General features: G+C 39.3%; 2 protein-coding genes across 2 annotated transcripts in view; one reads left to right on the forward strand and one right to left on the reverse strand.

Moving 5' to 3' along the window:
- The window catches only part of LOC106659666 (metabotropic glutamate receptor 1-like), a 40,896-nt gene extending 36,262 nt beyond the window's left edge, over positions 1–4,634 (reverse strand). The window contains exons 1-2 of the mRNA XM_023461749.1: positions 4,625–4,634; positions 1,960–2,206 (exon numbers count right to left, since the gene is read on the reverse strand). Of these exons, the coding sequence (XP_023317517.1) occupies positions 1,960–2,206; positions 4,625–4,634 (257 nt within the window). The remainder of the gene's footprint in view (positions 1–1,959; positions 2,207–4,624) is intronic.
- A 2,875-nt stretch (positions 4,635–7,509) lies between these two features.
- LOC106659949 lies at positions 7,510–8,276 on the forward strand. The gene is made up of 2 exons (XM_014382733.2): positions 7,510–7,867; positions 7,962–8,276. The coding sequence occupies exons 1-2, from the start codon at positions 7,702–7,704 to the stop codon at positions 8,117–8,119; spliced, it is 324 nt and encodes a 107-aa protein (XP_014238219.1). The 5' UTR covers positions 7,510–7,701; the 3' UTR covers positions 8,120–8,276.
- Positions 8,277–16,641: the final 8,365 nt, after the last annotated feature.

Genomic DNA, 16,641 nt, shown 5'->3' on the forward strand with positions numbered 1-16,641 from the left:
AAGTACCTACATATATATACAATTGTCAATCATAATTACTTCTTGCGTTTGCTACAAATCTAATCTTTGCTGCCTAGTATGCCTTTTTATGGTGTAAAATCTTTGTGTACTGTCTTTTTATGTCTAAACAAGTTTATTTTGTATCCAAATTTTTTTTCGCATTTATCGCATGAGTAATCTTTTTGACTTTCATGGACTGTCTTCCTATGAATGAACAAATGGGCTCTTAAAAAATATTTTTTCTCACACTTGTCACATGCGAAATCTTTACTACCTTCGTGAATTGTCTTTGTATGGTAGCGCAAACCCGTGCTGTGTCTAAATACTTTCTCACACTTGTCACATGCGTAATCTTTTCGACCTTCATGTACTGTCTTTTGGTGGGTAAGCATAGTCGATTTTTTTCCGAATTTTTTCTCGCACTTGTCACAAGCGTGATCTTTACGACCTTCGTGGATTATCCTTTCATGGGTTAGTAAATTCGGTTTGTATGAAAATTGCTTTTCACACTTGTCACATGTATAATCTTTACGACCTTCGTGTGCAGTTCTTTGGTGCTTTAACAAATCTGATTTGAATCCAAATTTTTTGACGCACTTGTCGCACGCATAATCTTTGCGACCTTCGTGGACTGTTCTTTGGTGTCTGACTAATACCGATTTTAGTCCAAATTTTTTCTCGCACTTGTCACATGCGTAATCTTTGCGACCTTCGTGTGCAGTTCTTTGGTGCTTCAACAAATCTGATTTGAATCCAAATTTTTTGGCGCACTTGTCGCACGCATAATCTTTGCGACCTTCGTGTACAGTTCTTTGGTGTAAAAGCAAATACGATTTTGTTCCAAATTTTTTCTCACATTTATTGCATTCTAAAGTTTTTCGGCCTTCGTATACTGTCTGTTTGTGTGTCGACGAATTTGATTTTAGTCTAAATTTTGTCTCGCACTTGGACGTATAATCTTTCTGACTTTCGTGGACTTTTTTCGCGTAATCTTTCCGACCTTGTTGTAGTGTACTTTGGTTAAAGGGCAATCTCGATTTTTGTCCAAATTTCTTCTCGCAATTGTCACGTGAAAAATCTTTAAGGACTTGGATGGAGAAATCTTTGCGACCATCGTGTACTGTCTTTATGTGCATGAGCAAGCTTTGTTTATTTCCGAATCTCTTGGCGCACTTTTCACATAAGTAATCCTTAAAGACTTCGTGGAATATTTTTTTGTGCTTGATTAAAGTTGATTTATTTTCAAATTTTCTCTCGCACTTGTTGCATGTGAAATCTTTACTACTTTTATGTACCGATATTTGGTGTCTATTCAAATGACTTCGAAACTCGAATTTTTGTTCGCATTTGTCGCATGCGAAATCTTTTTTTTCATTGTGAATAGTGTCTCTATGTGTTATCATGCTTGATTCCAGTGCAAATGTCTGCTGACAAATTTCACAAACGTATTTTTTTTCGTCCGAAATAACAATGTCGTGTTTACTTAAATCATTTCCCGAGTCAAGCTCTTCAAATTTTTTCTCACCTTTATCCATTTTGGTGACTAATCTAAACGACAGATTCTTGTATGTAGAAAATTGAATGAGTAAAATTGATCTTCTGGTATTATGGCTTGTTTCAGCGGGAAAGACAACATTCAAACTAATTTGTTTTTACTGTAAATACGATGGGTGTGTCGAGAGATAATATCAAAATAGTTAATGATCGTATCGTTTACAATTGTAAGTTTTCGAACCAGCTTAACATTCTAACTTGCCGACCATATCTTCGAGGAATTCTATGGAACCTTATTGTTATTTTCATTCCCTATCCAGAAGGTAAATCTCGACTCTCTGTCGAATAATCATATATGCGTAGCATTTGAAATCGCTGCTAGCTCGAATCGCACCTGCTTCTATGACCCGCGTGCAATCGATATCGACACGCCAAGCATATTTAACGTCGTATAGTAGCACTTACCTGCCAACGAAGACGAAGCGACCAGTGAGATTCATGCGCTTCGAGGCCTCCATGAGATGCCTGATGGTGAAGCCCTCGCAGAAGCAGACGACGACGTTGGCCGCGCGATCCTGATCGAGATTCTGTACGACCGCGTCGAATGCCGACTCGTCGGCCGTCGTGAGGATCGAGTCCTCGCGGGCCACGCACACGTTGTTCTTCTCGGCGAGCTCGCGGAACGCCTGGATGCCGCTCGTACCGTAGTTCTCTGTAAGAAAAAAAAAAGAAACGGAAAATTTATCATGAATAAATAACGTTAGGTGGAAAATAAAAAATATTTTTTTTTATCTATACGCCGAGAGAGGAAATAAGGTAGGCGAGCGAGCGAGCAAACGGCAATTTGTTTCCTGCCGCTGCTGCTACTGCTCCGCAGCCAGTTAACGCAATTACCGCCCGATGATTTTATCGCACTTTCAAGTCGTCGTCGTCGTCGCAGGCGCGCGTACATCGTATATATCTTAATAGTAAGAAGTCAAGCCTCCAAGTAGAAGTGGCCCAAGGAAACTCGATCGGGACGCCCGCAAGCGCCGCGCCGCAGCTCATTTCCGCGGCGACTCTTATTCTACGTATATATATCTAAGATGGCAACTCTCTGAGAGCTCTAGCTGATTTAAAATCGATCTTCGTAGCAAAAAAAAAAAAAAAGGAAATGTCGTCGAGTATTTGAAAAGACGTGCGTCGATCGAGCGCGAGAAACCAAACTTGCGACGCGGGTTCATATATTATATTCGCGGGGGGCAAGTACCTTACGCCGGGGCTGCGATGATAACGATGATAAGACTAATGGGCTTGCGCGCGCGCGAGCTTATCGCAAACAAGTCGAAAAACTTTTCCCTCCCCCGCGATCGAGTGTAATCGAGAGTGTGATTATATAATTTTAATGTCGGGCGAGGATGTATCGCGCCACCTGCAATCGTTCGTGGATAAGGATACGCGTCGATTTTTGGGTTCAACAAACGCATACGAAACAGGGATGAAATTTTAATCGCCTCGTGCAATTTTTGTACTAAATTCAATAAGGATAATTGATAAAATTGAACGACCCACCAGGGGGTGTTTGCCCGTTATCATTATAAAACTTTAGCTCGTTCAGCCATCTAATTAAGATCCTTGTCTAGGCGCGCTGCGTTCCTATCAGTTTTTCTTTTGCTCTTTCAGATCGAACTTACGTAACCGATGAAATCGAGCTTATATATCCTTGCCGCACTTTTAGGTAATTCGCGAGCGACGAATTTTAAGCTGTGCGCACCATCACAGTGATGTATACGTAAAGTCAAACTCCTCCTGCAGTTATCTTTTGTGTGTCACGCACTCACTGTGTGACGCGACGGGCCTTAATTCTGCTCGTCACTCACTCACTCATTCGCGCGAGCTCGACGAAATCGTACACTTCGCAAAGTCACTCGCGCTGTGGAAATTCTCGAGCACGTAGGGCTTTTTAATTTTTTCTTGTGCTCGACAAAAAGGAAAATCGAAAATTTCTGCAGCTCGTTCGGTTAAGATTATATTACATTATATTACGTTTATAACGCGTAAAAATCTCAATGGTGAAAATGCTTGAAAAAAAAAATGCGTATCCGACTCTCAACGGTATAATCTTTCACGTTGCAGCACTACTACTACTACTACCCGCTCCGGTTTACAACAATGCGACCCTTTAAAATCTCGTTAAACGTACACTCGGGTGAAAATCATAAACTTGGATTTTCTCTCGCTAAAACGTTGAATTTCATTAAAGGTCGGTGGCGAACGAAGTAGGAAGGGCAAACTTAAAATCTAGCGGCGCGTGTCTAAGTGTCTCTCATCAGCACAACAACAACAACAAAAAGTCCTCCACGTGTACAGCCGCTCGCGCGTGGCATATATAAATTTAAAGCTGTCGCGCGGCCATCATCAGCAGCGAGCCTTAAAGCCATGTATTATAATATATATCATAATATTTTCGGAGCCACTCTCGCGCGATTAATCCCTCACCCCCTCGCGCGCGCGCTGAAAATTACCGAATATCATCAAGTGGCAGCAGCCTTGCTCGTATATAAAGGGGAAAAACCCGAGTAAGCGCGCGTGGCTAAATAGTTTTATATCCGAGAGCTGCTGCTGCTGCTGCTGCTGCTGTATGAATGGAAAAGCTTAGCGCCGAGCCGAGAAAAACGCGTGTGTATAATAACGTCCGCGCGGTAATGACCCACTGAAGAACGAACTGTATAGTGTACACGCCACACTGAGCGCAGCAGCTTGTATATTATTATATTATAAAAAATACAGGTGTGCATGCATAGAAGGGAGGACGGAATTTTAATTAGCCCTCGGTCTAGCCTCGAGAGGAAGAGAGAGAGAGATCCGCAACGTTTTCTCGAATTGCTGCTCGCGATCTTGTTCTTCTCCGACTCGAGCCACTACTCGGCCTTCGAAAGGTCGCGCTGTGCTGCGGGGAGAGAGAGGGCAATTAGCCGTACTACTCGTTTCGAGTTAAAATTACTTCTGTTCTTTTTAATGCGCGCGCGACGATTCGCGTGTTACCTTTGTTGATCCGGCGACACGTCAATTTTCTTCGCTTACTTTTGCCAGCTGCGCTTTCAATCCTTTCTTTTTGACTTCAACGTTTCTCTCTCTGCGTGGTAAGTACGTAGTTTCATTTCTTCGATAATTTAATTCGTAATGACGCAGTTTTTCTTCGCTCGCAGAGGTTATGTGGGCACCACGACACGACGTAAACAAAGTCGATCGGTTCTGAAGTCTCTACTCGCGCGTAGTAGTAAAAATGGAATCCAATGGTTCATTCGACTGCTCGGCAAGGTAATTTTCAATTGTGACAATTAAACGGTAAAAATATTATGACGCGTTACTTCATCTCGTTGAGGTTATTTCAGAGTGAAGGAGGAGCCCAGTGATGTGCCGCTCGTTGAGAATAATTGGGAGATGATCGACGAAAAACCCGATCTTTCAAACAACCCATATCCACGAGTAAATTCAGTAAGTGTTGGTAATTATACGTAACTCGTATTCTATATTTTTTAAAGAAAATTCTTACGTAATAATAATTTTCCAACAGATTCATCATGGCCATCGAAAATGTGACGAAAATCATACAAGTAAACTCGATGACGGAGTTGAAATAGTTGTGGAGTGTGAAGACGTCAAGCCTAATTTCGATTTGTTAGGGGTCAAAAAAATTCACGATGATTTTCCAAATTACTCACGGAATGTAAAAGTTGATGATGAAAAAACTCTAAAGATAATGAAAATGGAACCCACGGAGGAAGTGAAACAGGAATTTATTGGAAACGATGGTGAAAATTTTAACCTGAATCTCAACTGTGAGCTTGAACAAAATAAAACAAGTAGGATTACGAAAAAATTGAACAGCGATCGTAGAATAAAAAAACACATCGGTGCAGTACGTAATGATCGGAGACTTTATAAATGCGATACGTGTGGAAAGTCATTTACACAGAAGGTTAATCGAAAAATCCACATCGATGCGATGCACAATGGTGTCACACATGCATGTAATTCATGCGAGAAGAAATACACACAAAAGGTTTCACTAAATAGACACATCCAATCAGCACATAATGAGGTCCTACATACATGTGATGTTTGCGGAAAGAAATTCACAAATGAGGATAGTCTCGTAACCCACATCAATACGATACACAATCTTGTCAGATATCCATGTGGTACATGCCAAAAAACATTCGAAAGTAAGTATAAACTCAAAAGCCACATCGATGCGGCGCATTTTGATAACGCACCTGCATGTGGGTTTTGCGGAAAGACATTCACAAATAAGGATAGTCTCGTAACCCACATTGAAACGATGCACAATGGCGTCGGCCATGCATGTCATATTTGCGGAAAGAAATTAACAACGAAATCTAATCTGAAAACCCACATCGATTCGATGCATAATGGTATCACATATGCATGTGATATTTGCGGAAAGAAATTCTCATCGAAAAGCAATGTCAAAATCCACATGGATGGGGTGCACATAAATGTCAGACATGCGTGTGATATTTGCGGAAAGTCATTTACTCAAAAAAATGATCTCAAAATCCACATCAATGGGATACATAATAATATCACACATGCATGTGATATTTGCGGAAAGTCATTTACTCGAAAAAATAATCTCAAAATCCACATCAATGGGATACATAATAATAGCACACATGCATGTGATATTTGTGGAAAAAAATTCTCAACCAAAAGTTATCTCAAAAGACACGTCCATTCGATGCACAATGGTGTAACAACTACATGTAATGAGTGCGGAAAGACATTCGCAGATAAGAGTAATTTCAAGCGCCACGTCAATGCGGTGCATCGCTCACGCATCACGACTCAACGATAGCATAAAATCCAATGTTTATAATTTATCAATCCTATGTATTAATCCTACTATTATGTTTTAAGACTTTAAGACTGTACACAAAAAATTCTTGAGTTTCCGAAAAATTAAAGAAAATAAAATATTCTCATTTCCAACGTGAAATTTTAATTAAAGATTTTTAATTTAAAAATTGGATTCGCAGACCAATATCATATTCTGGATTAGTTAAAAATTACTGCCCACCCGTTCTTCCTGTACTAAAAAATTAAACGCTTCAGCCCGACCCTAAAACATTCATTCCACTTCGAGAAAAATATATAAGCGCGTTGTGCTCGTGGTGATAAATGTTTCACCCACGCTTCAGCCCACGACGGGTCAAACGAGGACACTCATCGAAAAGTCCGTGGCATTATGATAAAAGATGAGCCAAAGTACTGTATCGATGGTCAGACTCGACGTTATTATATACAGTTGGAAAAATTTCATATATGTTACGGACGATCCGAGCGCGAAAGATCCTTTATTTACATTCGGGGGAGCGGAACTTTTTCGACAATTTCAACGCAGGTAACTGCGTCGATCGAGACTTTACTCGTGCGCGTAAACATCGCGATCGCGTTCAATTACGCGTGTGTGCGAGAGAAAGAGAGACCCCTCCACCCATGTCGAAACAATCAACAAAAATAACAAACGCGTTAATTAGCGAGAGGAGTTGTTTAATGAGAATAAACCTTCGCCCGAGCTATATGTAACTTGTTACAATAACTCTCGTGTATGTATGTCTTTGTCCGAGAGAAATAACGGAGTAATTTTCAGCTATTTACTTAATGTTTCGCAGGACGTTATCAATTACGAATACCCAAAAAAACGAGCATCGCGCCAGGACTCAAGACAACTGTGCATTGATTTAAATCCTCGCAATCGTCACCTCGAGCAATTGGAACGACGATTCATTACGGTTATACATATAAACCGAACGATCGTAGTTCATTGGCTTAGCTGTGAATAAACTCGAGGCTTGAATTATTCATTTTTCCCGCGTTAGATCGATAAAACAACGCGCGAGACGCCAGACGGTTAATCGGGATGATGCCAGTTTGCGTTCTAAAATTAACAATATCGTTGAGCGCCGGGGATGTAAAATTTACTTGAATATTCATTCATCGGGTCAACGACGCAAAGTAAACACAAGGTGTATACGAATTTCGCTCGCTGCTCTCTGTTGGTCAACACACAGAGTCAGTGAACGTCTCGATCTCCAAACTGCTTGGTCACGCGCGCCCCGCAAGATCTCGACAATTGATCCCGCGCTGTATACTTCGTTCGGCTGTGCAGAGAGACATTCTAATTTTTAATACCACGAGAAAATGTGCGAAGAAAATTTTCGAATGACCTGGTCGCTCGAGGCCTTTGAGAAATTGCGCGAACACGTGCCGAGCCTGCCCTGGGACAGCGAGCTCGAGACGCTGCTCGTGGCTCGACTGTACATCGAGTTCGTGCATCTGGTGCTGCGCTACTTGGATTGCGAGAAAGGTTGGTTGCCCGATGATTTATTTATCTTTTTCTTTTGTGGTTTTTCACGAATCATATCCGCGATGATCGATTTTTTCTGCCTCTGAACACACAGTGGAAGAATTGGCCACGTTCTCGGCCGCGTTGGTAAAGACGATCACGGAGATACGCAAGTGTCCCGATGAAATCAGTGAAAAAATCGTGTCGGGATTCGACACCTGGAGGATGGAGCAGTCGGCCTACATCGAGGTGGATGATGACGATTCTTGTTGAAGCCCTTGACATTCGGACTCGCAAGTCCGTCTAAATACCATTCAAGTAAATAGATGGGCGCATTCTTTTTACAATCAATTATTTGGTTAAAGAAAACATTTTTTTTTTTTCAAATGATACAAATAATAAATAATAAATTCATTTCAACGTCAAAGGATTTTACCTCGATCTTATTCGTGAACAATTATTCTCATCGCTTAAATTTTTTCTCAGCTCAATGACAAAATAAACCGTAATCTTAATTCAGTCATCGATCTTCGAACGTGTTCATATTTACGGACAAGCGCTTACAGGTGCTTTTAAAAAAAAGTGACATAACTAAGCCATATCCTGACTTTCCCTATACATACATAATCAAAAAAACACCCCCGCGAGGAAAGAAAGAAGAATATGAAAATATGAAAATCGGATAACGACGCGATCGTAAAAAAAAGGTACGTTCACGTGTGATTTACTTTTTCTAGATTGGCTCTCGTCGCGAGAGCTACAAAGGTCCGATCGTTGCGACGCTCCCTTTATGATACACGATTATTATGGGTACCTGTAAGTATAGGGTCGTATCCTCTCCGCGTCTCGTTTATATGGATCGCGAGTGTAATGACATTCGTGATTTCTGCATAAAACTGTATGAAGTCTTGCGTTATTAGAGGCCACGTATACAAAATCACGATTCTTGGGAGAAAAAGTTATCTTTAATTTTCAGTTGTGTACATTAAAAAAAAACTTTAAATTTAATACAGATCAAACATTGACATTGAGCTAAGCATTACTAAATTTTATTCGAGCTATTTTTACGTGAAATCTTCGTCGAAAATGCATCAGTAATGATTTATATAAACAAAAGTGCAACCATATGATTTAATTTTTATGCGCAAATATCCAAAAAGAATTCTGTACACAAATTGAAACATTTGGATCGCGAATCAACGTTTCGTTAGTGATCTATTTTTTGTCTTAATTACTTAAAAATGTACAGAAATTCAATTATCATTAAACCCTTCACCGCTAGATGGCGAGTACCTTTATAGCTTTCAATCTGCAAGTGGTAAAGTGAAAAAAATTGTATAAATCATGTAACGATGAAGAAAAATGATCTTCTTACATCGACCAATTCCGATAAAGTGTGTAAGATTTTGCCCTGTCAATTAATCACACTCACGATCTATCCTGTTAATGCATCACAGCGAACAAGTTCTCTATCCTAAATTCAAGAAAAAAAGTGTCAAATACTTTGCAAGAGAAAAATCTCCTATGACACAAAAATAACGTAGTTACACAGTGAGAGAAGAGGAAAGTAGCGATATCGGTGTCAGAAATGCACCTATTTTCGGAACAATGGTTTGTATTACGAAAAATTCCCTACGTGCGCGCCTCGTTTCGAACGTAAAAATATATTTTTACAGCGAATCTACATTTCGCATCGCAAAATTTCGAGCTATCGCACCAATGCACACGGTACTGCGTGTTTTTGTTTTCATGAATTTTGTAGTTTCGGATTATTTTTCCTCCCTCTTCCTATTTTTTTTTTATTTACAGCTCGCAGGACTTTTACCGACAGCGCACTCGCGCAAGTTTTTTTTTTATTATTTTATTTTTATTTTTTTTTTTCACGTCGACCAGACTTACTCGACGTCCATGAGCTTAGATTTTCTATTTTTATGCTTATTCACTCTGGCGTCTCTCGCGTCGCGTATAGCATCTTTGATCGAGCTCTCTTTCTCTCTCTCTCTCTCTCTCTCTTGTCAGTGCACTGCACAGATGAGATCTCCGGTAAGAGAGAAAGAAAAAATCTTCGACGACGACGTCGATAGGTATGTAGGTAGGGGGTAGTGCAGCGTAGGTAGTTTTTACACTCGAATTTGCCTGCAGGTGTTTGCGAGCATGTGGGTCAAGCTTTTTTTCTAAAAATCGAAGCCGATGATACAGAGTCTCGAGACGCTCGAAGCTCGATCTTTCAATCTATATATATACAGTGCGAGGGTGGTGTCTGAAAGCAGCAGCAACGGAGTGCATATGCATCGCTGGCCCCGTAACCCAAAGATACGACGTTACAGGTGGATTTATTGTACGTACGGAATTCTATGCGCGCGGTGACGTTTCGGAAGCATGAAATGCACCCGCGTTAAAAATTAACGATTAGCGAGAGCTACGATGTCGTGTCGCGACGACGACGCGGCGAAAAATGTAGCTATCGATTCGACCCGATTCCACCGATATATTTTAAGAAACCACCCCTGTGTATATATACGCTCTACTGGTGGTGGTGAGAGTTCATGATACTCGCTCGTGTATCTAGCTGTTAATTCGCGCCCGAGAGAGAGAGAGAACGAAATCGATATGTACTACAGAGAGTCTGGCGGTATGTACGCGTGATTGTACACGACGGTTTTTTATTGTACGCGTGCGTAAGGATCTGTTGGCTCGATGTTTTTTTTGTGGGGAAAGTACATAGTTTTAGGAGGTCCAACAATTCTACAATAAATTCGTCGTCAAGTCAGAATTTTAAATTGTTTCAAATATTATAAGAATAATGTATAAACGGATAAATCGGTACCTTAATTGTAAACAATATGATCATAAACAATTTTGATCCCTCGATACAATGAATGTTGTCATTCGCGATGAAATAAGACATAATACGAAAAGATAAATTTTACTTATACAATTTCTGTAGTACTAAATGGAAAAATCCATCGATTAATAATTTAGTCAAAAAAATTTATAAAGGTGAGGAGAAAATCGAAGGATTTATCTTAGAAAATAACTCAAGCGTTGTTTCAGACGAACAACAATACGTAAGTGATATTTGTGAGCAGGCATTTACTCTGGAATCAAGCATGATAACAAATAGAGACATAATTCACTATGAAAAAAAAAATTTCGCATGCGACAAGTGCGAAAAGAAATTTGAGTTTCGAAGTCATTTGAGTAGACACCAAATATCGGCGCACAGAGCCCTCAAAGATTTTACATGCGACCAGTGCGAGAAGAAATTTATGAAAAAATCAAGTTTGTTAACGCACCAAAAATTAGTGCACAAAGATCGCGACGATTTATCATGTAACAAGTGCGAGAAAAAATTTGAAAATAAATCAAATTTAATCAAGCACAGAAAAATATTTCACGAAGTTTTCAAAGACTTTTTATGTGAAAAGTGCGCGAAGAGATTTGCAAATAAACATAGTTTGCTCGCTCACATAAAGACAGTACATGATGGTCAGAAAGATTTTGCCTTAAAATTCGTTAGAGATTACTCTTGCAATAATTGTGAGAAGAAATTCAAAAATAAACATCATTTGCTCCGACACCAAAAGTTAATCCACGAAGGACGCAAAGATTTCTCATGTGACAAGTGCGAAAAAAAATTTGGACAAAAATTTCATTTGCTCATGCATCAACAGGCGATACACGAAAAATGTGGGAATTTCACATGCGATAAGTGCGAGCAGAAATTTGTAAGAAATTCGGTTTTGCTTGTACACCAAAAAACAGTCCACGAGGGTCGCAAAGATTACGCTTGCGACAAGTGTGAGAAGAAATTCAAAAATAAACATCATTTGCTCAGACACCAAAAGTTAATCCACGAAGATCGCAAAGATTTCGCGTGCGACAGATGTGAGAAGATATTTGGAAGTAAATCAGATTTGATGAGACACCAAAGGATCATACACAAAGGCTGCAAAGATTATGCATGTGACAAATGCGAAAAGAAATTTGGACAGAAATGTTATTTGCTTATCCACCAAAAAACCGTCCACGAGGGTCGCAAAGATTTCACATGCGACAAGTGTGACAAGAAATTTGGACACAATTCACATTTGCTCTCCCATCAACGGATAGTACACGAAGGTCGCAAAGATTACTCATGCGACATTTGCGAAAAGAAATTTGGAAAAAAATCAAATTTGATCCAGCACCAAAAAACGGTACACGAAGGTCGCAAAGATTTTGCATGTGACGAATGTGAGAAGAAATTCGGACATAAAAGTCATCTGCTCGTACACCAAAAGACAGTCCATGGCAGTCGGAAAGATTTCGCATGTGACAAGTGCGAGAAAAAATTTTCACAAAAACTGGTATTGCTTTTGCACCAAAAAACAGTTCACGAAGGCCGGAAAGATTTCGTATGCGACAAGTGCGAGAAGAAATTTGGACGCAAATCGATTTTGGTAGTCCACCAAAGGACAGTCCATGAAGGTCGGAAAGATTACGCATGCGACAGATGCGAGAAAAAATTTACAAACAAAAAGAATTTGCACATTCATCAAAGGACTGTCCACGAAGATCGGAGAGATTTCGCATGCGACAAGTGCGAGAAAAAATTTGGACATAAATGGTATTTAGACGTCCATATAAAAACAGCCCACGAAGATCATAGAGATTTCACATGTGACAAGTGCGAGAAGAAATTTAGACATGCTTATTATTTACTGCTCCACCAAAGGACAGTTCATGAAGGTCGGAAAGATTACGCATGTGACAGATGCGAGAAAAAATTTGGACAAATATCGAATTTAATCAGACACCAAAAGACAGTTCACGATGATCGCAAAGATCACGCATGCAACAAGTGCGAGAAAAAATTTGGACATAAATGGATTTTGCTTTTGCACCAAAAGAAGGCACACGAAGGCTGCAAAGATTAGACTCGCAGCAAATGCGAGAAGAAATTATGATTGACAATTGTTAATATATGTAAATACTTATGTATATATTCAAGTACAAGTTTTATTAAAAATTGTGCCAAAATTATTTAATCTCACCTGATCTTACTTAAATTTGTATCTTTTCACCTGTGTGTTAATGCCATTGTCGACATTTACCTTCTATATAGGGAATGAAAATAACAATAAGATTCCATAGAATTCCTCGGAGAAGTGGTCAGCAAGTTAGAATTATAAACTGGTTCTAACATTGTATCGACAATATAAAATAGAAGAGTCGGAAAAATTACAATTGTAAACAATACGATCATTAACTATTTTGGTATCATCTCTCGACACACTCACCGTGTTTATAGTAAAAACAATTTAGTTTGAATCTTGTATTTCCCGATGAAACAAGCTATAATACCATAAGATTAATTTTACTCATTCAACTTCCTAGATACGAGAATCTGTCGTTTAGATAAGTCAGCAAAATGGATAAAAGTGAGAAAACATTTGAAGAGCTTGACTTAGGAAATGATTCAAGTAAACACAAAATTTTGACTTCAAATGGCAAAAAACACGTTTGTGAAATTTGTCAGCAGACATTTGCTCTGGAATCGAGCTTGAAAATACACCAAGACATTTTTCACAATGAAAAAAAAGATTTCGCATGCGATAAGTGCGAACAGAAATTTGAGTTTCGAAGTCATTTGAGTAGACACCAAATATCGGTACACAAAAGTAGTAAAGATTTCACATGCAACAAGTGCGAGAGAAAATTTATGAAAAAATCGAGTTTGTTCACGCACCAAAAATTTGTGCACAAAGATCGCGACGATTTTCCATGCAACAAGTGCGAGAAAAAATTTGAAAATACATCAACTTTACTCAAGCACAACAAAATCTTTCACGAAATTTTTAAAGATTACTTATGTGAAAAGTGCGCGAAGAGATTTGGAAATAAACGTAGTTTGCTCGCTCACATAAAGACAGTACATAATAGTCAGAAAGATTTTGCCTTCAAATTCTTTAAAGATTACTCATGTAATAATTGCGAAAAGAAATTCGGAAATAAACATCATTTGCTCCGACACCAAAAGTTAATCCATGAAGGACGCAAAGATTTCTCATGTGACAAGTGCGAAAAAAAATTTGGACAAAAATGTCATTTACTCATGCATCAACAGACGATACACGAAAAATGTTGGAATTTCACATGCGATAAGTGCGAGCAGAAATTTGTAAGAAATTCGGTTTTGCTTGTACACCAAAAAACAGTTCACGAGGGTCGCAAAGATTTCACATGCGACAAATGTGATAAGAAATTTGGACACAATTCACATTTGCTCTCCCATCAAAGGATAGTACACGAAGGTCGCAAAGATTACTCATGCGACATTTGCGAAAAGAAATTTGGAAAAAAATCAAATTTGATCCAGCACCAAAAAACGGTACACGAAGGTCACAAAGATTTTGCATGCGATAAATGTGCGAGGAAATTCGGACGTAAATGTCATCTGCTCTTACACCAAAGAACTGCACACGAAGGTCGCAAAGATTATGCATGCAACAAGTGCGAGAAAAAATTTGGACATAAATGGATTTTGCTTTTGCACCAAAAAACAGTTCACGAAGGCCGGAAAGATTTCGTGTGCGACAAGTGCGAGAAAGTATTTGGACACAAATCTAGTTTGAGAGTCCACAAAAAGATAGTCCATGAAGGTCGCAAAGATTTCGCATGCGACAATTGCAAAAAGAAATTTGGACAAAAACAGTATTTGTTCATCCACCACATGACAGTCCATGAAGGTCGAAAAGATTTTGCATGCGACAAGTGCGAGAAAAAATATGGTCATAAACGGCTTTTGCTTTTGCACCAAAAGAAGGCTCACGAAGGCTGCATAGATTAGACTCGCAGTAAATGCGAGAAGAAATAATGATTGACAATTAAAATATATGTAGGTACTTATGCATATATGTTCAAGTACAAATTTCAATAAAAATTGTGCCAAAATTATTTAATCTCACTTGATTTTACTTAAATATCTATCTTTACACCTGTGTGTTAATGTCATTGTCGAGATTTACCTTCTACGTAGGGAATGAAAAAAACAATAAGGTTCCATAGAATTTCTCGAAGATATGGTCGGCAAGTTACATTATTAAGTTGGTTCGAATATTTTATCGACAATATAAAGTAGAAAAGTCGGAAAAATTACAATTGTAAACAATACGATCATTAACTATTTTGATATTATCTCTCGACACACTCATCATGTTTATAATAAAAACAATTTAGTTTGAATCTTGTACTTCCCGATGAAACAAACCATAATATCAAAAGATAACTTTTACTTATTCAATTTCTGTGCTATTGAATGAACTGAACCATCGTTTAATTGAGGTCCTAACATGAATACAAGTAAGAAAAAAGCCGAGGAAATTTTCTCGAAAGATCATTCAAGTGAACAAGACATTGTTGTTTTAGATGCCAAAAAATATGTTTGTGAAATTTGTCAGGAGGCATTTGTAATGGAATCAAGTATGATAACACACCGTGATACAATTCACACTGCAAAAAAAGGTTACGCATGCTACAAGTGTGAAAAGAAATTTGTGAAAAAATCAAGTCTATCGAGTCATCAAAAATTAGTACACAAAGATCACAACGATTACTCATGTAACAAGTGCGAGAGAAAATTTGAAAATAAATCAATGTTAGCAACAACTAGGTGTCACCACCTAGTGGCAGGCCGAGCGCGCGTTGAACAGAGGGAATTCGGCGTGGATGAGGCGAATTCCATGGCGCACGAGTCGACTCTCTCTATCATGCGTGCGCCGCGCCTGCCTCACTCTTGTACGAGCCGGCAACGAGTTAATACGCAGCCATTGCAGCTCAACTGATTAGATTTTTCACTCTTAATAATTTCTTCTCTTCATTTACTTCAATCTGAAGTGTTTTATTTTGTTGTTTTGTTCAGAGTGCGCAGTGCACCAAAAGTGTTCATTAGTTTAACAATAAAAAGAAAGTTTATTCTCCTGTGCCTAAAATTGCAAGTGTCTAGTGCTGTGCACAAATTTATTTTGACCACTGCCCATCAACACACAATATTACGACAGGTTATGGAGGCCCAGCAAAACAACGGTGACGGTGAAAAGAATTCAGAGATGAAAAACAACGACGGTAAGTCATTAAGATTATTATCGGTCCGCATACAGAGTTCTCCCTTCCTCGCGTGTAATATTCGGTAGTGCTGAATAGAATCGCGAGTGCGTCCGATAAAAAGAGATTTACGAGTCACGTTTGTTTCGTTTTTTTTTCTTCGAGCAAAACCTCTACTTCCGAATACAAATTAAGAGTAAAATTTTTTTTTGCATCCTTTCGTTCGTCCCTTCTCGCTCGTCTTTATATACAGAGTCGCGCGCATTTTGTGTGTGTCTGAGTACTCGGTACGTGCAACTTCGGCCATTGTTTTTCTTTGCCGTGCAAAATTCATACGCTCGGAGCTGCACGGAGACATAGTCAAATTCTTTTCTCTCTGACAAGTCTCATCCGGTACGACACACGTGTTGCGTATATAGATATACACACGGTGGACACGGCGAGCATGTGAAACAAGTGAAGGAGACGAGACGTTCTCTGTCTCTTTCCTTCTCTCGCTGCGTGCTCGAGGTGCGCGCCATCTTGAACACCACACGACTCGACAAGCTCGTGCGACGTCACGGCAAGACCGCGCGCGAACGACGCCATCATTGGCTCCTCTCCTCTTCTCTTCCCCTCTCGGAAACACACGCGCGACAAGGAGACTGACGGTTCACGCAAAACACGAGATAGAGACACAAGGGCGCGCGCAGAACATATGAACAGAATAG

Source organism: Trichogramma pretiosum, unplaced genomic scaffold, assembly GCF_000599845.2.
Source record: "Trichogramma pretiosum strain Unisexual culture from Peru unplaced genomic scaffold, Tpre_2.0 scaffold65, whole genome shotgun sequence".
Lineage (NCBI taxonomy): Eukaryota > Metazoa > Arthropoda > Insecta > Hymenoptera > Trichogrammatidae > Trichogramma > Trichogramma pretiosum.

What these genes read in the sequence shown, in the direction of transcription:
- LOC106659949 (XM_014382733.2), top strand. Translation starts at nt 7,702, where the DNA reads ATGTGCGAAGAAAATTTTCGAATGACCTGGTCGCTCGAGGCCTTTGAG. An exon ending in CTACTTGGATTGCGAGAAAG is followed by an intron (nt 7,868 to 7,961) that starts GTTGGTTGCCCG and finishes CTGAACACACAG; the next exon opens with TGGAAGAATTGGCCACGTTC.